General features: G+C 35.0%; 1 protein-coding gene and 3 long non-coding RNA genes across 20 annotated transcripts; all 4 read left to right on the forward strand.

Annotated features, from left to right (window-relative positions):
- Positions 1-2,066: 2,066 nt before the first annotated feature.
- LOC110897157 lies at positions 2,067-2,365 on the forward strand. Its single transcript, XR_002568494.2, has 2 exons — positions 2,067-2,196; positions 2,307-2,365. It is a non-coding gene; the product is annotated as an uncharacterized LOC110897157 (long non-coding RNA).
- Positions 2,366-3,375: 1,010 nt separating this feature from the next.
- LOC118484677 lies at positions 3,376-5,068 on the forward strand. Its single transcript, XR_004873941.1, has 3 exons — positions 3,376-3,479; positions 3,567-3,662; positions 3,812-5,068. It is a non-coding gene; the product is annotated as an uncharacterized LOC118484677 (long non-coding RNA).
- A 432-nt stretch (positions 5,069-5,500) lies between these two features.
- On the forward strand, positions 5,501-6,202 carry LOC118484678. Its single transcript, XR_004873942.1, has 3 exons — positions 5,501-5,713; positions 5,953-6,040; positions 6,144-6,202. It is a non-coding gene; the product is annotated as an uncharacterized LOC118484678 (long non-coding RNA).
- Positions 6,203-8,778: 2,576 nt separating this feature from the next.
- On the forward strand, positions 8,779-17,059 carry LOC110896043 (zinc finger MYM-type protein 1-like). 17 transcript variants are annotated; one of them, XM_035980483.1, is made up of 10 exons: positions 8,779-9,311; positions 9,484-9,594; positions 10,310-10,492; positions 10,596-10,684; positions 10,844-10,925; positions 11,161-11,211; positions 11,324-11,425; positions 11,605-11,713; positions 12,080-14,237; positions 14,632-17,059. In XM_035980483.1, the coding sequence occupies exon 10, from the start codon at positions 14,644-14,646 to the stop codon at positions 16,981-16,983; it is 2,340 nt and encodes a 779-aa protein (XP_035836376.1). In that variant the 5' UTR covers positions 8,779-9,311; positions 9,484-9,594; positions 10,310-10,492; positions 10,596-10,684; positions 10,844-10,925; positions 11,161-11,211; positions 11,324-11,425; positions 11,605-11,713; positions 12,080-14,237; positions 14,632-14,643; the 3' UTR covers positions 16,984-17,059. The 17 variants fall into 17 exon arrangements, 15 of the variants coding, with proteins under 15 accessions (XP_035836376.1, XP_035836375.1, XP_035836381.1 ...); XM_035980482.1 differs by having other exon boundaries at positions 12,085-14,237; XM_035980488.1 differs by having other exon boundaries at positions 11,647-11,713.
- The last annotated feature ends 6,303 nt before the right edge of the window (positions 17,060-23,362 follow it).

A 23,362-nucleotide genomic window follows, 5' to 3' on the forward strand; every position in this document is an offset into this window, starting at 1 on the left:
ATGGATCATGAAAACAACGCTCCTTCGTTGTTAAAGTTGATTGAGGATTATGATCCTATATTTTTCGAATTGTTCGTCGACCAAAAACAGGTTAGTTCAGTTTTGTTGGTGTTGTTTGTTTTTTGATATGTATAGTCTTTCTTTTTTATTTTTGTCTTTAGGTGTTAATTTGAAATTTTATGTGATTATCTTTTAAAGTTCTTATGGTTTGTTTTGTGAGTTATAATTTTCTGTATTTAGTTATAATTTTTGTATTTAGTTAATTGTTAATTCTTTAAAGATGTCTTTAATTTCTTTTTAAATTTGTTTTTGTTTCTATAAATAGATTAGTGTTGTTAAAGATGATTTTTGTATTCGAAATTATGATTCGGTTTCTGTAAATAGACTTTGTTTCTATAAATAGATTACCGTTATATTTTTTTAAACAATGGTTACTTCCATTGCAGTTATGGATCATGAAAACAACACTCCTTCGTTGTTAAAGTTGATTGGGGACTATGATCCTATATTTTTGTATTCGGAGTTATGATTCGGTTTCTGTAAATAGACTTTGTTTCTATAAATATATTACCATTATATATTTTTTAAAATAATGGTACTTCCTTTGCAGTTATGGATCCTAAAAACAACTCTCATTCGTTGTTAAAGTTGATTGAGGAATATGATCCTATATTTTTGGTATGTTTCCTTAGTGATTTGATTTTTAAATTTTAAATTTTGAAATCAATCATTATTTTAAATTTAAATTTTGAAGTAAACCATTATTTTGTTTGATTTTAAATTTACAATTACGAAGTCAATTATTATTTTAAATCTAAATTTGAAAGTTTTCCATTAATGTGTTTGATTTTAAATTTCGAATCTGTAAATTGAATTTAAATTTGAAAGGTTAGACTTTCCTAATAAGTTTGCTTGATTTACGGGATTGGATATTAGTGATTTGATTTTCAGATTTTAAATTTTAAATTTTGAAGTCAATCATTATTTTAAATTTAAATTTTGAAGTAAACCATTATTGTGTTTGATTTTAAATTTTGAATGCTTTGAAATCCTGATGTTTTTTATGAGATGCTTTGACTATATTATTTGTAATTTTAGGAATGTTTCGAGTCTTCGACTATTGTATTTGTACTCGAGTTGCATGTTTAATTCAAACTGTGTTTTGTAATTTTAGGTGATAAACTTCTTTCAGACTCCTTCCCCTACAAGGAACTCTTACATGAGATCCTATAAGAAGTTGAAGGAAAGGTATATCTTGCACCGTTCTTTATCTATATCTATATATCTTGAATGGGATCCTATGGGAAATTGATCTTTATTCGATTAACTGATGTATATTCTTTTCCTCGCCAATTTGTTCCATTAATCAACTCATGTGTGCTCTTATGTTTGATACCCGATCTTATTCCAGTGATTAATATCCGCTTGAGTAACCCAATCTGAGTTTGATTTTTTTCGTTAACGATTCATGTAAACTTTCCCGATTTGGGTTTTCTGCAAGGCTAATCATCTAAATTAATTTGTTATTTTTATGGTTTACCATTGCATAAGTTAGTATAATTTGTTGAAAAAGTTTTGTTTTGTGGGATAGTAGTCATAAATTGAGTAATATTCAAGTTTTATGTGTTTTTATTTTGATTCATTAGGTGTTTATTTTGGATGGTCCGGAGTTTTTGGCTGCAACTATGTTGGACAGAGATATGCTTGCTATGGCTGTAAATTGGTACCATGCCGGTTGGTTTTGCTTGGCAAGGTTAGACTTTCCTAATAAGTTTGCTTGATTTACGGGATTGGATATTAGTGATTTGATTTTCAGATTTTTAATTTTAAATTTTGAAGTCAATCATCATTTTAAATTTACATTTTAAAGTAAACCATTGTTGTGTTTGATTTTAAATTTTTAATTTGGAAGTCAATTATTATTTTAAATTTAATGTTTCTGACCTTCATAAACCATTTTTGTAGATGACCAATGTATATCTCTACTTGAGGAATTCTCCAAAGATCCAGAGCCTATTGTTTCATAGAGCTGTGAAGTTGCGTTAAACATACTGGATTTTAAATGATCCGACAAACCATTCGAGGTACTTGGAAGATTAAGTCTCTTATCTGGGTGGTTGTTACAGGTTTAGGATGTTAAATGATTTTGGATGTACTCTGCGATGTCGATGATGCAGAGATGTTGGTGAAGCTCAGGTTAACAACTTCATGTGTATATTTTAATGAATAAAGTTTTTGTTGTTTATATTTTCTAATTTAAACTTTTAATTAATTTCTAAATTTAATTAAGTGAGTTTGTTTTGCAGGTTCGAACAACTTCATGTGTATATTTTATTATAAAAAATAAAAGTTTTTTTTTGTTTCATGGGTCGTTTAGAGAGGCAAGTTTCTGTCTCCGGTTCCTGCCCGAAGTTTCTGACCTTACTCGCAACCCATTGACTACAACTTTCAATTCAAAACAATTATAAAAAAAATTACGTTCGAAAACATGTATTTTTATTTTATTTAATGACATAATTCGATTAATATAAAGTAATTTTTTCTACCCGCGAAGTTCGCGGGTGATAACCTAGTCTATATATATATATAAACATGATAAATAAGGGCTTATGTGTCATGTTATGAGGGCTTGGAAAATGAGGTGGCATCACCATAGGGCTTCTTGAAATTGGTTTTGGCTCCAAAAAGTTTCATCTCTTTTTTATCGTTTGGACACGTGATCCGGTTGAATTCGGGTCATCCGTTGCCTTGAATTGGATCTGTATAAAAGGCAATACCTCAGAACATTTTCTCTCTGTAAACCCTAAACTACATCGCCGCTTTCATTCTTTTCATATCTCTGTGTTTTCTCCTCTCCATTGAAGACTCTTCGATTCTTTGAGGTGTGTTTAAGGTTTCCATTTCATAATCCTTTGCCTTTATTGACTTACAGATTTGCTATTTTTTTTCACATAGAATTGAATCAGAGAGAAGCAATGCAAAATAAGGGTTTTATTTGCCAGCTTCCTTAGCAAACCCTAACACGCCCCCATCTTTGCAATCTCTCCATCTATCATCTTCGCCATTTCTTGCTGTGCTCGATCGAAGCTGATTTAAGTGATTTTTGTTATTTGTTATTGTAACGTTTTGTGAATTGAATTGTTTGTACGAATTTGTAAATGAATGAAGTAATAAGTTATTGGAGTTGTTGACTTGCTGTGCTGATTCAGTGTGATTTCGTTTGCACAAGCATTGTACACCAACTGTTCGATGATATGTTTTTGAGAGTTTTGCATTTGGGTTTTGTTCTAAGGTCTAGGAGGGTTATGCAGTTAATTATTTACAACTTTCTAGATAAAAATCATAAATTTATTTTGGTGTTTTATGCAGCTTTTTGGGGTAATCATGTTTTTGACAGCAAGATCAGAGGCTTCTGCAACTGGTACAGTTAGAACTGCACATAACCCCCCTTGAGCCTCTTCTCATACCGCTAATTTTAGGTATGCTCATTTTCTTGATTTCGTTTTAGTTGTATCATTATTCAATTGTTAATGATTATTGAGAATTTAGGAGAAAATTGCCTATAGGTGTTGTTGATTGAGGCTTTATGAGGGTGAATTAGTGAAATAGCTACACCTGGTGTTGATCTATGTATTATGTTGATGTTGATTTAGCTATTAGTGGTAAACTCCTCTCTCTCTCTCTCTCTCTCTTGCGATTCTAGATCTGGATCTATGGTTCTTCTACATCATTGGTTTCATTTGATTTTGTAGTGAATATTGTTATCATGCTCATTCCTTTTGAAGGACTTCCGATCTGATCTTTGTTACAGGCCTACAATCGAATGGACAAGAGGCGAAGAGGCGTCGATTTTCTCATAATGGAGAGAAGGATGAAGGGCAGCGATGAACTGGGTTCTGATAGGAGTTTCAAGGGTAAGTTTTTGATTTTTCTTTTGCTTATCATTCGAACAAAGCCCTAATTCGCGACTGGTGTCAGCATTGGTACCCTAATTCTCTTCTTTGATTTGTACATAAATGGACTGACTCTAAAAGTTTCTTTTCATTTGGATTGAAAATGTTGTTACTAATTCTTTACGTTTGGTTAGTGTACAAGTTGGTGGAAGTAATTCAACAGGTCAGAGTGGTGGTCTTTGCGTGGGTGGGGGCTGAATCTTGGGTTTTGGACTGGTTGTGTCTTGGTGTGGGTGTGATTTGGTGTCTAGCTGGTTCACCACTTGGGGAGTGGCTTCTGTGTAGTGTGTGTTTGGGTGCAACCTTCTGGGTGGGTGCTGTTTTGTGGTTTGTCTGGTATTGTGGTAGTGTGCTTATTGGTTCTCTATTGGCAAATGTATGTCTAACTACCCATTTTGTTAGCTAAATCTGGTGATTAGAAGTTATTTATTGAACTTTTTGATGTAGTATTGCACTAAGTTTTATTCTAGATCTATCATTTATGAGGTATTTCCTGTAACCAGACAGTTGATATTCTTGCAAGTGAATTTTACGAAGACAAAGCAACCATAGATGCGATGGCTTACAGGGTATTGGGAAGCAGGTAAGACCTAAAGTCCTGAACTGAAACCACAAGATTTAACATTTTTTTGCAGCACCAATGACTAATGACTAAATCCATTTGTTGGTCTTGGTTTAACTTTTTTCCCAATGAGGCTGGAATATCTTATGCTGACCCATTTGTTTATCGGAGTGAAAAGTTTGACAAGAAAGACTCTGAAAGAGAAACGAAACCAATTTTACTAATTGGATGTATGCATTATGATGCACAACTGTGAGCTTTCGTTTCTTTTTCCGACTTTACAAGACCTAATCTTTTTTGCCGGTTATTTGTTTCAGGCTGTCCCACCAAGAATTAACATATTCCAGGTTCTGAGTCATTCAGGTTGTTTGTGGTGGGATAACAACGCCATCAGGACAACCAGTGATGGCAACCGATTACACTATGATCAAGAGATTAAAACCGGCCAATATGAATAGAGTAACGATAAAGTGGATGTTAAAAGGAATAGGTAAGATTTTTGTTAAGAGTTTCTTGAATTAAATGGAAGGTTAGTTTGGGGTATATGCTAAGATTTGACCATGTACTTTACTGTCATCGGTTTTAAGTTTAGTTGTCTTATTGGCACATTAACAATTTGATTAGCTTGAGTATGTTTAAATGGTATTTAGAATTTATTACATGACATGAATATAGCATAATGTCATTAGCTTGACTTTGCACAAACAATTTGACTTACGTTAGTATGTTGAATGATGTTTGGAATTTAATACATGATGTGAATATGGCATAATATGATTAGTTTGATTTGTGCAGTGGTAATCAGTTATTTGATTAGTGGGGGTAGAATCACCTTTTTGTATATATAACCAGTTAGTTTAGTGGTTGTTCCGTGGATATAGTTTTTTCAAAATTGATTAATAAGAGCTCTTCCAAATTCGGAAAAGTTAATTGATGAATACAAGTTACTTACTATATGAATATACATGAAAATTGATTACAACAATGCCTAATATGATCACAAGTTGTATTGAGATGAACTACTCCTGACTATCTTTATTTTGTCTATAGAATGGTGTCATTCTAAGGCGATTACCAGAGCCATAGATGGTTCTATTGCTGTTGACAAAAAGTGTGTGGAGCTGGAGCTGCTGATACAGAAGTCGTGACAAGTACTAATCTGGTCACATAATCATCTAGACAAAGGGAAACTTCTTAGGTAAGAAGTGTTTACTTAAAAATAGGCATTTTGTATGGATAACGTGCATATTCTTAATCCATAAACCCCTCTCTTTTTTTCCTATAAATCATAGAATCATTTTAGATAGGGATTAAGGATATAAGGAATCAGACACCGGTCTAATTCAATCATAGAATCAGTTTAGTTAACTCCACATAAGTACATATATATTTAGTTTAGAAATTTGGATTGTGCTTGATGTGCTATACTATTGACAGCCAGTCTTCGACAATTCTTGAACCGACTTTTCAAATGGATCAGCTGCATGACCCTGCAGATTTTTTGCAGCCTATGAGAAGTTCGAAAGTAAACTACTCTTCTCTAATCTTTGTGATTCAATGTTAATTGATGTTAGATAGTGTGACACTGTTACACCACTAATCTATACCATTTTAAAATTAATTTCCAGACACACGTAAAGAATTGAAGAAACAGAGAGGTGAAGACCCAAATGAGCGCCAAATTCCCACTACTGCTAGGGAACGTTGACCTGAAATGCCACGGTACTATTGCAAATTTGCAATACCGAGTTTACTTTTTTATTTTACTAAATTGTGTTCTTTTTAAATTCTAATGGTGTAAAGTTAATTTCATACTTCAAGAGAAGAACGAGTTATCAGCATCATGTCTACTCCAGTCAACCTGAAAATGATGTGTTATCTTCTCAAGAAGCACTGCAAGATACTGTTCACATAGTCAAGCATGCTATGGAGATCATTCATCTTCTAACCACAAAACAGTATTACATCTTTACTCATGTTTCTGTTATAACATGTTTGCAGTTTGCCATGCTAAACAAGAGTTTTTATTAACAGGCCAAATGGGTTTGTGACAAAACGGGTTCTTTCTGGTACCACTTAGTTCAAACATACTTAAAACAAAAGGTCGGTGGGACCAAAATACAAACAGCCCTTCAAGTTTTTTCGAAAACGAACAGGGTTAAATATAATGCGTTTTCACATTTTAGTATGTGTGTCGTTATAAATTCACGTTTCAACGTAAACAATATAAATTCATGTTTCGACATAAGATTTTTTCCAGAAACGAGTCGGGTTAAATATAACACGATTTCATGCTTTACGATTTGATGTAAACTGTGTTCGGAAATGATTCGGGTCAAATATAATATGTTTCATTCGATGGTATAAATTCAAGTTATTGTATGTTTTTACACCGCTAAGTCTTGATGCAAAGGTAAGGATGGTGTAGTGGTTAGGTGGAATGCTTGCTAAACGAACCAACTCGGGTTCGATTCCGTTTCTTTTGTAACCGCAAAGCTTTAGATCAGATATGTCAAACACACATTTTCATATGATTAACACAACACATAACGTGTGGCAAGATATAAACATCTAAGGCGTCGTCGCCGCAACACGCGGCATACGACAACAATGTAATTCTTTTTATTTTTAAGAAGTTTATTTACTTGTCAGTCCAATATTATTAGGAGGGTTATCATGTTTATTATTAGCATCTTTTCAGAGATTAAATATATAATCAATATTATTTTGATCGAACTTGCTACCTATGAAACATATTTTGCTTGCAAATGTAATTTGAAAGACGTGTAATATATTTGCTGGTAAAACAAGAGTTTTGTGTGTTTTTTTTTTTGATGACTAAAGTTGTATGTATTATAGATGATGTTATTTATTACATGCATTGGACCAAGAGAAGATGCTACTAGAATTGGTTCTGCTTGTGTTGTTAGGTGTCAGGTCGTTGATATTTCTCTGTTAAGGCATGTTAACCAGGCTATCTATGGCTATCTATCTGCTTACCACTGGTGCATGCGAGTATGCGTTTAGGAATGTGAAGACTGTTGCTGAGCGTCTAGCTAATAAGCTTATCAATGCTGGCAAGGGTTCTTCAAACAGGTGCCTTTTTTTAAATAAATTTACGTGTTTTATTGTTTTGTGGTTAGATTTATTTTTGGTTTTTCTTTATTTATTTATTTATTTTTTTTGTTGATTTGGTGTTGGCTTGATTTGTTGTTTATATAGCTATGCTATTAAAGAATGATGAGATTGAGAGGGTTAGCAAGGCTAATCGTTAAAGACGAAGATTTGATGTCAGGGTATTCGGTTTTGGTTGTTTTGTTTTGGTGTTTTAATGGAAAGTAGTTTATTATCAAACCTTTTGGCTGTTTGTTATGGATTTGGTTTTTTATGAAAAATAATTAAAGAAATCGTATATGCCTTATTATTTCATAAATTTGGACCTTTCATATTGTTGGACAGATGACTCATTACTCATTTATTATATCATGAAAACTCACCATATTGCACCATCTCATATCTAGGACATGAGGCAACAAGCCAATGTATTTTTCCTGCATCGGGTCACATTTAGGATTCACATATGAAGGTGCATGCAAAGAAAGCATGAAGTGGTTTCGGGTTATTGTAAGATGCTTAAGTGTCTAACTACACCATGACGTCTGTGTCTTTGCTCAACAAGTTAGTTGTTAACAAACATTGCAAGGCTCTACAACTCCAATCGACACCTTTCGGGACAGAAAGAGTGCGACTGCTCAATGGACGAGTGTTCCAAACTCTTCTACGAATTTGCAAAAAGCGTTTGTATCAACTTCAGTTACAAAACTACTGCGTGGATATAATCCAGACGTCAAGGCACTGGACCATTCGATTGGTCTGTTGTCCACCGTAGACGCTAAACGTTCGAACTTGACGGGTTCTCTGAAAGAGTACCTGTGGATGATGACCAATACTGGGAGGGCCCACCTGTGTATCATGTTAGGCGGCCCATAGATGTTATATCTTTAGAAGGATGGGGTGCCATGTGGAGGGGTATACGATCAGGGTTAGTTCGTGATTGTATATTTGGTGGTGTGTTTTTTTCCAGCTGGCAATTCACCGCGCGATGCTCGACTGGAAAGCTGTTGGGATGGACCCCATACCAAGGTCTGTTTACGTATTTAACATTGTCTTACAAAGAATCATTAAATTTTCCTACTCGGGTGTCTACCCGGGTGATAACCTAGTAACTATATATATGTTATAACCCGAAGAATATACAACCTTCATTCACATCTAGGGTTTCTGTTTCTTCCATCATACACTCCTCCCCCTATGGTTTCATTCTTCCAGCATACACGTCTCTCTTCTCCATCTCTAATCTTCATTCACATCCTAGGGTTTCTGCAACCTCATTCGCACCTCTCCTTCTCATCCAATCGCATCCATGAAGATCATGTTCATCCCCAAGGTCAACCCAAATCTATATTACCAATCTTCTGCTCTAATTCTCTCTGCCGTCCTTCAGCCTTACGAAATCTTCATCACAAATGTATGATTCCATCTCTTTGGTAACAATCAATCTTGGTTTTCTTGCCTTTTCTTTCGATTTCTTACTTTTTATTTACTGGAACCAAATTAGGCTTTTTATAGCCTTCATCTACCTTACTTCACTAAGTTATAGATTGATAACAAATTGCAACCGATCAAAGTACATCACTTCACTAAAATATCCCCATTGTTTTTTTTATAACCTTCATCTACCTTACTTCACTTTAGCGCCTTCGTCTTCCTCCTCTGCTGCAGATTCCAAACCCTAGGTTCCTATATCTCTCTCTCTCTCTCTCTCTCTCTCTCTCTAACACACACATCTCAGTTGATCAATCTGTTATCCATTGAATCAATTCGTTTCTGTATTGATCATAGTTTTCATGTTTAAAATCGATTCAGAACTGTTAAATCGAATGCTAAATTACTTTTCGTTTTTTGCAGGTAAGGTGTAGTTTTTAGAGGTGAAATAATGGTGGAGAAGACGAAAGGAATGAAGGAAGAGGTGGTGACGAAAGAGTACACCATTAATCTTCACAAGCGGCTTCATGGATGGTACGTTTTGTAGCGGTTGATTTTGATTATTCTGTTTTTGTATTGAATTTATGATGTTTTGATTGTGTCTAAAAGTTTTGTTAGTTTAAAATTGCTGTTGTGATTTTGTTATAATGTAGTTGTATGTGAGGATTAGCTGAATAGAGTTTATACTGTTTTGATTTTTTGATTGGTGATTGGTAATGCACTATTGATTTTGATTTGAATACTCTGTTTACCGAATCCGCCGGAGTAGGTTTCTCTGTCTGAATAACATACCTTGGATTAGCTGATTAACAGATCTCAAGGAGTTGTTCAAAAGGATACCGTAAAATAAAGGTCTTTTAAGTTTTTCAATCCAATTCTCTTTTTTAACATATTTAGCCAGATCCTTTTCCTTTTCTGTAGAATGGATTTACTTGATTATTCGTTAGATCAAAAATGGAATTTTAATTATTAAGTAAAGACTTTCATGGATAAAATGTGTGGCTGCGAATAGTTGTGGATTACTTTTCCTTTGGAATAAGATTAAAAGGTTAAACATGGCATCTTAATGGAACCCCAATGGTTTAGCAGGACATCTAGAAAAACTTACGAAAAAATTAGAAGATTACATATTATTGTAATTAATAATTTGACTTTTACAAACTAAACCAAATGGTAAAATAGTGTGATAAAAATCTTTGTGTTTGATTAAAATATAGAAAAAAACTTGAGTTTGGCATAACTTTATCAGGAACAAAATGGCACTTGAGTTGCAAGAAGCTTGAAGAGATATTAGCACAACTGATTCACTGGTGGTGAGAATTCGAAGTCTAATCATCTAAACAAGATCCATTCCTGCAGTAGCCAGTGAAGTTATTGGCAAACTGCCAAAGGGAATCGGTGAGATGAAATTAGAGATGACAAGTTGGAAAAGGTTGTCCTCTGTTGAGCTAGTCAAAATTGTATTTAGATGAATGTTATATTTTTTTTAAATGGATCTGTACTCTGTTTCTCACATGATTTCCTTTGCGTTTTAGGAAATGTAGGAAAAAATTTGGATGGAGATCAACTGAATCTAGACATATAATTGTTACTACAATTGGAGGTAGAAATGGTCCCGAAGACGGTATTCTACAATCACTTACCTTGCCTAGATATTCTACCATGATTCGATAAACCTAATTTTATGATATGGCGAATGATAGAGAAGTAGCAGTTTGTATTTGTAGAATTACAGGTTAAGTTTATTAGAACTGACACATGTCGGATGTCGAACTTTGTGTAGGGTTTCTGCAACTTCAATCTTATCTCTGCCTCTCCTTCATCCCTAAATTGCATCCTCAAGATCTCAAATCTTCATCAACAAGGTACGACTTCCTCTTCTATCTACTTATCAATCTTTATTTTTTTTCTTTTTCTTTGAATTCCTTCAATTTTATCATCTAGATAAATAGCCACCTTAGTCTCTTTACTTCTGCCATATCAATCTTGACCACCCACCAGCTTTGTTAATTATCTTATTTTGATACATGTGTTTTTGCTCAACACTTTCTTTGAATTTTTAGTTGGTTTTCGTCTAAATTTGCGATCTTGATTTTGCAGCAATTGAGAAATCTTGCTTTTGGCTATGCTCCTAACGAAGAAAAGGGCAAGGTAGTATACGTTATTGCTGTTCATCATGTAGTATAATGCTTTGCTTTATTGGCTGGAAGTTTGTAAAATCTTAGAGACAGATGCATTGACTAATTGTCATGATGTTGTTCAGGAGCCTATAGCTACGTTTGGGGGTTTTGGAAACTATGCATCTGCATTAAAAATCATCCGATTGAGTAACGGGTCGTGGTGAATATGTGCAAAATATTTTTGTGTAAGTTGAAATGGGCAAGATTGGGCTTCACCAAGACTCTTCTTTCATGCATAAGTGTGTTAAAATATTTTTACAAAAAACAAAAACCTAATCAATCTATTTGTAAGTAAATAGATCTAAATATTCATGTATATGTGTATCTTATAACTTATGCTACACTTGACATTTTTTCTTCTTAGGCAACATGCTCTCTACAAATCGAAATGATAAAACTATTGCAGGAGCAACTTGCTATGGCATAGAAGAAACTGGGTCAGATTACGGGACCACTTTGGTTTATATATGCAGGTCCGATTTCAGACTTATATTTGATATTTCCTGTTGTAGTTGCTTGATTTATCAAAACTGAGACAAGGGGCCCATGGCTTTATAGCCTAGTGGCATCCTGTGGTGGGATAAGACTTTGAGACCAATAGGTCTTGGGTTCGATTCCCACAAGGGGGGTTTTCCCATGTTTATTGGGTTTCCTCCTGAATTGGTGTGACATTATGCCTAGTGGAGATGGATATGATCGGGTGGTTCCTCTGGTGGCACGATGATACTCCAGTGGTCCGTCAGTGATCCAAATTTACCGTTCAAAAAAAAAAAACTGAGACAAGGGCAGGATACAAAGATAAGGAAAAGCTTAATCTAAGTAACAAATTTGTTTGACAGAGCAGAATTGAAAGTTACTGAAGGAGAAGCCTTGAAAAAAATTGCATAATACAACATTGGTATGAATTTTCTTTTTTGTAAAGGTGGCAAAAAAATGGATGGGTCGAGCGAGTTTGGTTTGAGTCAAAATGAGTAATATTGGTATGGGTCAAAATGAGTCCGAGTGGGTTGAATGGGGACACTATTTGTCCAAACTTTACGACATTCATAAGCAAGTTGTTTTTAGTATGATCGCGAAAAAAAATTCTAAAATGTAATGGGTCGATTTAGATATTGTTCCAAGTTGTGTAGATTGTCGTAGGTACACTATTCAAATTTGTATAATTGTTAATAATGTGTTGTGATTGTTTCAATCATCCTTTTGTGGTTGATGTGGATCGTGTTTATATACTTAGATGTTGGTTTTAATCTTTTCTTATTGGGGTTTGAAATTCGTTGGTTCTGTTTTGTAGGGTTTTTAATCTTTTGATTTTTTTTATTTTTGCTTTCTGACTCATTAACAAGCCCTAAAGATGGCAGAAAGTGTATTATAAAAAGCCTTTTGATCATGACAATATCACATATTTTCCCCTCTATAATTTTACAACTTTCATTCCTCCTCTAAAATTACTGTTCAATTTTTTCTTTCTTTTCATTGGTCTGCATTTCACCATTCTTTCTTTTCATTGGTCACCACACCACTTCATCCAACATGTCTCTCTTTCCTGAAACCACTACATCAACCGCCACTTTTTCTTTCTCTTTGAAGATCTCACAACCACCATCACAAATGTTACACCACCACTGGCTACAAGGGGTAGCGGTGGCTAAAGGGTGGAGGTATTAAGGTGGTCCGTGGTTTGTAGGGAGAAAGTTTGTAGAGATAAACAGGCCGGTGGCATTAACGTGGTGGTGCGGTAGCGGTGGTGGTTAGATGTAGGTTGCGGTGGTGATTGGCACTGATCGAAGGTAGTGACGCTCGGTTACATCTGGCTGGGACCACCAACGCCGCAGGCTCTCACGTATCTAGGGTTTTACGGTGTTATATGTGAGTCCGAGCCGATGGTTGTGATGATCTTGGACGATGAAGAGTTTAGGGTTTAGAGAGAGAGAGAGAGAGAGAGAGAGAGATGAAATGATATACGTGGTTACAGGGTTGAATGCGAAGGACGGTGCTGTGGTGGTTGTGTGGCGGGTGCTGTGGTGGTGTGGTGGTGGTGGATGGTGGTTAGTGGTGGTGGTAGTGGCAACTTTGTGGTGGTGGTGATTATGGCAGAAAAAGAGGGGTATGTGTGTTTGTTTGTTTACTGTAAATGGTTTTTGAAAACCATTTTCCAGTTGTACACAAAATTCACTCTTTAATATTTTATTATTTAAGTATTAAAATTGTGGGGGTAAACGTCGTCGTCTGATGTCATGTGAGGTATTCTTTTGCAAAAAAAAATTATTTTAGTTTTGTATTTATTTTTATGTTGTGATAATGGTTTTGTGTTGTGGGTGACTTTTGAATTGAATTAATCCTGATGAGATTCCAGTTTTCATATCTTTGAATATTTTTATTTTCATATATATATTAAATTTTTCATCATTTATTTTACTACACGTAAACAAACTTTTTAATATATGAATATAAAAAAACTTTTTTAATATATGCTTATGTTATTTGAATTCTCCTATAATCTGTGTCGACAACGGCAGGGGCGGACTTACGTGTAAATTACGGGTTCCCGGGAACCCAGTCTTTTTTTAATTTTTAGTGTAAATATATATAAGAAGCTGAAAAGGAACCCATAAGTATATTATAAAAGGAACCCATAAACATAAAAGGCCTTGGTTCCACTGGTTATAATCCCGCTTTTCTTCCTAACCCACCCGGGTTCGAATCTCGCCACTGCATATATTTTAGTCCGGTTTTTTTTTTTAATTCTCTTTTAGTTTTTTTTTCTTTAAACTAATAAAAACATTAAAACCCATTTAGGGTTATATTGTAAAACATACGCCGCACAAATACTGAAATACACAAACAAGCGAACACTCGAACAGCAGCAGGCAGCAGCGAACAACATTATCTCCGCCACCAGTCCGCCTCCGGCCTCCGGCCTCCGCCCTCCTCCGCCTCCGGCTGCTCCGCCGCCTCCGGCTCCGGCTCCTGATTATCATCATCTCAGTTCGATTTCCGGTTAGTTTTACAGTTAGTTTTAACTTTATATCTCTTTGTTTTATACGAATTAATTGATTATCATCATCTCAGTTCGATTGATTACTCGATGATTACTTGATGTACAGCTTTCATCTGTTGATTACTTGATTACATAAAAATTGGGTTTAAAAATTGGGGTTTTAAGTTAACAGTGGGTTTAAAAATTGGGTTTAAAAATTCCATTAAGTAGTTTTTAATAAAAATTGGGTTTAAAAATTGGGTTTCATCTGTTCATCTGTTCTGTTGATATCGCTTACTTGATTAAGTGGTTTTTAAGTTAATGTTGCTTACTTGATTACAGAACAGTTCGATTAAGTGGTTTTTAAGTTAATATTGCTGCTGAGAGTTAATATTGAATTTGTTTGGTATTTAGGCATTATCAGTTATGCAGAAGAATATTTCAAGTTTCTTTCAAAGGCAACCACCACCTAACATTGAATCGTCGTCTTCAACTAGTAAACCCTTGAAAATCGTTTTGGATGATCTTCCGTGGGATCCTTCCGAAAGGAAACCAATTTCATCTTATCACCCTAGTCAAAAAGATGAAATTAGACGAACATATTTGCTTCGAGGTCCATGTCAACCGAAAGGGAAAAAAACAGATTTTCCACAAACACTTATTGGTAATAGTGATAAGTTAAGACGGTTCAATCCAAAATGGTACACAGAAAAGCATGGAAATTGGTTGGAATATAGTGTCAAAGCGGATAAAGTGTATTGCTTATATTGTTACTTATTCAAAGAAAGTGGACAAAAAGATGCATTTGCGAGTGAGGGGGTACAATGTTGGCATAGGAAAGAAGAAAGATTCGAAATTCATGTTGGTAAAAGCAATAGTTTTCACAACAGGGCGGTTCAAAAAGGAGAAGACTTACTTAAAGAAGCCCAATCTATACCAGCGGTTCAAAAAAAACCCGAGCAAAACAAAGAATATAGAATCCGATTAAGTACTTCGGTTATACTCGCTAAAGGATTGTTGAATGGCGGATTACCTTTTCGGGGTCATGATGAATCTGAAGCATCCTTATATAGAGGACATTTCATAGAGTTTTTAAAATTGTTCGAACAAATAAATGAAGAAATTGCAAAGTATATATTAAGTAATGCTCCGAAGAATTGCCAAATGACGGCTCCATCAATACAAAAAGACATTTGTAATTGTTTTGCAGAAGAAGTGTTAAAGATGATATTTGAAGAGCTTGGTGATGATGTCTTTTCTTTATTAGTTGATGAATCGAGGGATATTTCTAAAAAGGAACAAATGGCCGTGGTTTTGAGATTTGTTGATAAATTAGGATTTGTGAAGGAGCGATATATTGGTGTAGTTCATGTTATGGAAACAACCGCTTTATCTCTTAAATCTGCAATTGATGAATTATTTGCTCACCGCAATTTAAATTTGGGTAGGGTTAGAGGCCAAGGATATGACGGTGCAAGCAACATGTCCGGTGAGTTTAATGGTTTGAAAACTTTGATTTTGAAAGAAAATTCTTCGGCATATTATGTTCATTGTTTTGCCCACCAACTTCAACTTGTTGTTGTGGCCCTTGCAAACAAGCATCTTGAAATTTGTAGATTTTTTAAGGAAATAACAGATTTAATAAATGTTGTTGGTGCATCGTGCAAACGAATAGATTTGCTAAGAGAAAGTCAAAGAGAGCTTTTGGCATTGAATCCGGAAGTTGTAATTGGAAGTGGAAATAATCAAGAAATGGCACTTACAAGACCCGGAGATACACGTTGGAGCTCTCACGAAAAAACACTTCTTCGTTTGCTTACCTTATATCCTTGTGTTATTGAAGTGCTTGAATATATAGAAACTTCGGCATGGGAACCAATTCACAAAACTCAAGCAAATGGACTTCAATTATACATGAAAAGTTTCAAGTTTGTATTTTATTTACATTTGATGAAACATATCTTGGGAGTTACTAACTTATTGTGTGTCGCTCTTCAAAGAAAGAATCAAGATATTTTGAATGCAGTTGAGTTGGTTAGATCAACCAAAGAAGAATTACAAAGGTATCGACTTGAAGGCTTTGACTCACTTTTAAAAGATGTCACATCCTTTTGTGACAAGTATGATATTGAGATGATTAACATGGAAGATGAGTATGTTGACCCGAAAAACAGAAGAAGAAAGACCAATATCACCAATCGTCATCATTTTGTGGTCAATAATTTCAACACGGTTCTCGACATGCAAATTCAAGAGCTTGGAAACCGTTTTAACGAGGTAACCACTAACTTGCTTACGTGTATGAGTTCTTTGAGCCCGCATGATAATTTTAGTTCCTTTAATAAACTAAACTTGCTAAAGTTGGCCGAAATGTATCCGTATGATTTTACTTTTGATGAAAAAGATAAGCTTATCGATGAACTCGGCCACTACATTTCTAATATGAAAAGAGATAGTCGGTTTGATAACCTGAATGGGGTTAGTGATCTTGCCAAAAGGATGGTGGAAACAAGGAAACACATTGAGTATCAGTTGGTCTATCGTTTAATAAAGTTGTCACTAGTTTTACCGGTTGCAACGGCTAGTGTTGAAAGGAGTTTTTCTTCAATGAAGCTTGTGAAGACAGAATTGCGTAATAGGATGGGTGATGGATACATGAACGATTCTTGCATTTGTTACATTGAAAAGGAGTTCTTACAACAAGTTTCCGTTGAGAGTGTAATGCAACGTTTTCAAAAGAAGAAAACCCGTCGTCAACAACTTTAGGTAGTTTTTTTATTTGTAAAGACTATCGTATTTTATATTGTGTTTTTAAATTTCTAATGACGATTTTCTTTTCATCGTTGTATCGTACTTTTATTATGTGATGAACCTTACCCGATCCGAACCATCGAACCGACCCGAAATTCTTTATGTTCGGTTACATGAAATTGGAGTATCTAAAAAAGTGAACCCAGTGAAAAATATTCCTGGATCCGCCACTGGACAACGGTATTCATTTTTACATTTATCGATACATGTAATTATTTTGGGCATTTGGGTTTTCTCTTTCGGTTGTTGCAGCGAATGTTCGTTCCGTAGCAAACCTATGCATGGTTAAACACTTTAACGTCTTTTTTGTTTGGTTTAATGTTCCCGCTACAACGTGCGGGTTTTGAAAACTCGTTCTTATAAATTACAGGGTTGCTGCAATTTCACTGGCCAATAGAGTCAAAGCTAATCCATATGTATAAAGAATTAATCCATTTTCACACCATGTATTTAGCATTTGTACATTTGTAACTGTGAAATGAGCAAATATTTGTTTTATCCTAACGATAACTTCATACGTGTTCAGAGACCTTGCAACTATATCTTCAGGGGTGAAGCATTGAAGGGGTCGGGGGCGACCCCCCGAACTTTTCGCTCAGTAGTGTTATTTATGTACGTTTCGTATGGAATTTTAGGTATATACGTTTTCGACCCCCGGTTTTATAAAAAAAATTTAGGTATATACTTTTAGGTCCATTGACTTCCGACCCCCCGGTGGAATTTTTCAAGCTTCGTCACTGTATATCTTTGGGTGATTTTGGAGCTGACTATATTGTATAATCTTCTGGCATTTTTACGACGGTTAATTTGAAGTTAAAAAGTTTAGTTTGGTTTACCTTAAAACTTTTAAAGGACATGTGTACCCCTAAGTTGGTATTTTTCTTCGTAAATATGCAGGGTGGTGCCAAGAAGTTGGTGATCTCAGCTCCATAAGCCGATTCACCCATGTTTGTCGTAGCAGTAAAGTAAAGATGAGTCTTGATCTCCTAAACTGGAGATTGCAAAAACGATGAGTCAGATGCCCCTCTGACCATAGTCACCTAATTCGCTAGAAAAGTGGCGAATTTCGTATTGGTACGTTTCGTACCGTACGGAATTCGTTTTCTTAAAATACGGTTCGAATTCGCGAATTCACTCCCTGAATTCAGCGTTTCATTCCATTCAATTCTGTGAATTTCCTGCACCAATTCACTGAATTCCGTTTGCAATAATAGCGAATTTTAAGGGTCAATACGTATTAGGGTTGGATACGGCGCCAGTACCATAGTCACCTAATTCGCTCAATTCAGTGCATCATGTTCATCAATTCAGCGAATGGTGATGAAGATGAAAAAATTAAACCTTACCTGTGATAATGATGAACCCTAGTGAAAATGGAGAAGAAGATGGAGTTGGAGGCTGTACGCTGCGTTTCTTTCATCTCTTTTAACCTAAAACCTCTTTTATTTACATATTTCATCCTTTATGTTTATGTTATTATAAATATTAACCTAAAGCTTTTTTTATTAAGTTACATATTTCATCCTCAAATCTCTATATTTTTACCTTTTCGACTTTAACCTAAAACTTTTTAAGTTGTTTACTTATTTGGATTTATAAAATTAGTAATTTTTGTTTTAATTTGTGTATACCGAACGGAACGGAATGGTACACCGAACCGAATCATACCGGACCGTACCGAAATGAACCTACCCCCTTCCGAACCGAATTCGTCCCAACTAGCGAATTGCGAACCCGAACCGCGTACCCGAACCGGAGCGAACCGCGAATTAGGTGACTATGCCTCTGACAAGTATCTTATCTTAAGCCATTTAGCAAGGGTAACATATCTTTATTTTATAATATTTAGTTTGAATTTTTATATTTCATCACCTAACTAAGTTTCTGGAAATGAAACCAATGATGGATTTGAGTATGAAGCTGCAACAATTTTTTATTTACAAATGTTGTTATTTTTTGCATGTTTCTGCTGTGAAAAAGGCACCAAGTGTAAGAAATAAGTTAAATAGAAGGGATTTAGCACTGCTATAACTAGATAGGCACCAAGGAATGTATTTGGAAGCTACACTTTTGTTCTTTCAATATATGGAATAAAGTATTTTTGTAACATTTTTGTTTACATGATTACATTTAATAATAATATTTTATTTTAGTATTTACATGTTACACGTATTAATTTATTGTTTTATCTTTGAAACACCTTTTGTCCAACGTGTTAATGCACGACTACAAAATTGCATTATTCTTCTTAACCATCTTATTTGGTTATTTCTGAAGTCAGAACGCAGACGTGGCAAGGTCTCCGATGGCGATTTGATTTATTTAACTATCAAATATTAGGTAAGATTGGGCCATATGGTGAAGTTGGGGATTTAATAACCTATTTCTTAGTTGAGGCATAATGAAAGTCGACTTGAGAAATAGATAATATCGACTTTGTTTATGTTGAGTCAAGCAAAACTGTTTAGACTTTTAAGTTATTGAAAATTTTGCTTTGTTTTATAATTCATACATCTAACCTTAACCTATTTGAACCGTCAATTCCCTTTTGTTACATTTATAGTACGATGTTTCGTTTTATTTTAATCTTTAAGTTCATATTGCCATAATAAGTTTATGCGTACAGTAAACGATAAGTAACATAAAACTTTTTTACCAAAAGTACAAACATATTATTTTTCAACCCCACAAAATTCGCGGGTATTAGCACTAGTATTAAATAAAAAAAATGAGGATAACATGTGGTGGAAAGTGGCTGTTAAAGCCAAGCCAACGATTTTTTTTTTTTTTTTTTTTTTTTGGAAATGAGTACAAGAACTAAAAAGCATTAATATATTAATTGGTTGGTTGTCCATGTTGTTCACTTGCGAAGACAACTTTTTTTTTTTTTGAAATATATTAGGAATTACAACAAGTGATGAATTAGTGATATCTCTAAATAGACCGGATTTTGTTATCAAAATAATTAGGTTGGGTCTTGAAACTTAAGAAATAATTAGGACGTCTAATGGGTAGAAATTTAATAAAACCCATACGTGCGTGGTTTAGTGTTTGCAAACCGTTAATCTTTATAAAAATATAGGCACACGTAAAAATATAAAGGTTAAACCAGATCATAATTAAATGTATATTATAATATTTTATGCATGAAAATAAATATCTCAAACATTCTCTAGTCATCCGATTAATCATCATCTACGTTCATGCGTGTTGGGTTAACTCGTATAGGACCCGGTAATTTCTAATAATCACCGATGCAAGATGTGACTTCAATGGACTTTGCTATTCATATGACGACCAAATTAATAAAATTGAAGTCTAAAACTTAAGATCACGATGCGTGCGAGTTTCTGGCATGTGAGGATGTTAGCCTAATTTTCCGGTTGTCACATCAGTCTAACTTCTTTGCATTAACACGCCGGAACTTAGGCGTTGGTGTGACATTGGTGCTATTTGGCACGATTTTACGCCCCCGTCGCAACACGAGGGTCTTGCTTAAATACTAGTTAGACCATAGGGTATGGTGAGGTCAGTCCCCAAAGAGACCACCCGCCACGTAGGCGCCACCTCACCAATGGTGGAGGACCATCCCCTTGGGGATTACCCAAGGGTGTGGAAGACTACCCAACCCTACAATAAAAATCAATATAATATAATATATAATAAAGGGAGAGAGAGAGAGAAGTCAGAGGGGCCCCACCACATTGGCTCGTCTCCAACGTCTTGGAGAGGCCGGCAGCGACGCGACGGAGCAACCGGGGGCGGTGTGCGACGACCCGGGACGGAGGCGACGGGGGGAGACGAGGCCCATACCGGGCGGTCTTATATATAAAATATACTAGGATTGACTGTTTTTTCTCCACTAGTTTTCCCATCAAGGTAAAGATACCAATTTCATTTGCTATTCCCACCAATCAACTATGGCGAATTAGTCAATGATTTGTCTTTTTACCCTTAAACAGCCACACCATAATATTTGTATAGGTTCCCTGTAGGTCTTGTAATTCATAATATTTGTATTATTTTTAATTTTTATAATTTATATTTGTATTATTTACAAATAATATTGTTTTTTTATAAATAAACATGGAAATACCCCAAAATACACACAATTAATTTTTTTTTATAAATAAACAAAGGAATACACAAAAAAAAAATACAAAGATGGAGCTTTATATACGCTGCGTATAGATCCCTACGCAGCGTATGAGACAAAAATGACACAACTACCCTTGTATTTGGCTTCGTATAGCCTCAACACAAGGGTATAAAGGACATTTTCAGACCTTTATATACGTTGCGTATAGGTCTATACGCAGCGTATATAAACCTTGTGAAAAACTGATGCTTCTAACCCACCAAAATGACCCCCAAAAGTTCAGATGGTTTATATACACTGCGTGAGCAAGGAATTTACGAGTTCCATCTTCACCGATTCTTCTTGTTTACTATTTTTCTTGTTTAATTCAATGAATTCAGATTTTGAACTTTGTGCTTTTATTTTTAAAACCATGATACTCGGCTAAATACTTTCTACTACCTAGGCATGATGATTGTTTAAACAAAGTTTGGATTTTTATTCGATTTTAATGTGATTATGGATTTTCTTGAATTGTAAACGATTATGGAATTTTAACTTGGTGTATATGCATGCTTGATATTGTTTGATTACTGTTTATCGCTTCGTATAATCCTTGGTGACGGTCTATATCACATAATAGGGTTGTGCTAGGGTTCTAGATTTAGGTGAGTGTCTATATCACGTAATAAATCTTTAATTCTTTAAGGCGAAAATCTAGTAAGTAACCTTAGAAGTAATATTCGGTAATCTCATAAAATCAAGTGTTCTACTAATCTTGTCGCTGTAAGGCTCGAGATTGTTAATAGGTCTTGGTTTGGTATATAGCTAGGTTTAGGTTCTGTAAGAAATCGGTCTAGTTCCCTAACCATTCTCTTGCCTATTAAACCAAGTTTGAAACCCATAGTTGCCTTAGACTTTCGCGCTGTAAGGTAGATTGTCACATTAAGGCACTTTTCAAGACGTTAGAGGACTGTAAGGAAGTCTAACAACCGGTATTCGTAACAGCCTAGGTAGTGCCATAAATTTCACCTCGAGAAGGGTTGAGGGGCTTAGTTGGTGTCTTAATAGGTTTAGTATCTAAAGATCTCGGTTCCATATCACATTAGTTTCGAAAAGAAATCAATTCCAAGTTAAACATGAGTCTAGCCTAGGTAGTCTTCATCGCCACTGGTTCAACTCTTCATCCAAGTTCGTGTCTAGTTATTTTATTATTATATTTTAATTAAAGATTTTAGGATTGTTAGAAAACCCCCCAAAACAATAAAAACAAGTCATTTAGTTAGAGTCCGTGTCAGTCTAAGTCTAGATAGAGTCTAGTTAACGTAATTAGAGAGCCTCGTGGGTTCGATACTCGGACTTACTTAGGCTATACTACATTGACCGGTACACTTGCCGGTTGTGTGGTCTAGGTTTTAGAGAGTCTTAGTTTATAAATTTAAAACTTAGTGTGTCTAGTTTACGTTAAAATTAGTTAGTTTTAATTGACCACTTTTAGCACATCAGGGACCATGTAGTATAACCTCAGAGGGTTATACTAACATATAATATGGTCACAAAGGAACCCTAACGCATAACTAAATTAAGCTAATCCGGGCCATAACTGAAAGTCAAAGCAATAGTCTACTTTTGCGACTTTCGGTTGCGAACCGATCCTAAACTCAGAACTGTCGGGTTGAACATGCCTAGACATGTTCAATTAATATTTACCAAGTTATTAAAGTGACAAAACTGATTTTATAGCTTCTACATTATCAGTTATGAATTTTATTTAAAAACTGACCCGTTTGACTTTTATTTTAATTACTTTGACCCGACAATTAACTAAGTAAACGTGATAATTAGGAGGTGCCCTTTTGAGGGTTTAACACCTACCTAATTACGATCACGTAGCCATGTTCGTTGCGAACAATGGCTTGACCGTTTATGGCCTAGCTAAAAGTCAAAGCGTTTATCGCAAACGCTTGACTTTTCGGCTTTTTAAGCCAAATAAAATACACTAGTCACGAAAGGACACTTACAAATGATCCTATCGACTGAAGAAAACTCCATGGAGGTTCCCAATTGCTTAGGACCCTCAAATATTGAGAAGTATAGCAGATTGGAATTGAAAGTGCAAATGATAATGTGAAAGTGGAAGCCTATTTATAGTTTTCAAGCCCCCACATGATCTTGCCAAGTGTAATTGGGATTTGGGATGCAATGAGATGATAACATGTGTAATATATTTTTATGTATATTTTTAGCCCTTTTTAC

Source organism: Helianthus annuus, chromosome 12, assembly GCF_002127325.2.
Source record: "Helianthus annuus cultivar XRQ/B chromosome 12, HanXRQr2.0-SUNRISE, whole genome shotgun sequence".
Lineage (NCBI taxonomy): Eukaryota > Viridiplantae > Streptophyta > Magnoliopsida > Asterales > Asteraceae > Helianthus > Helianthus annuus.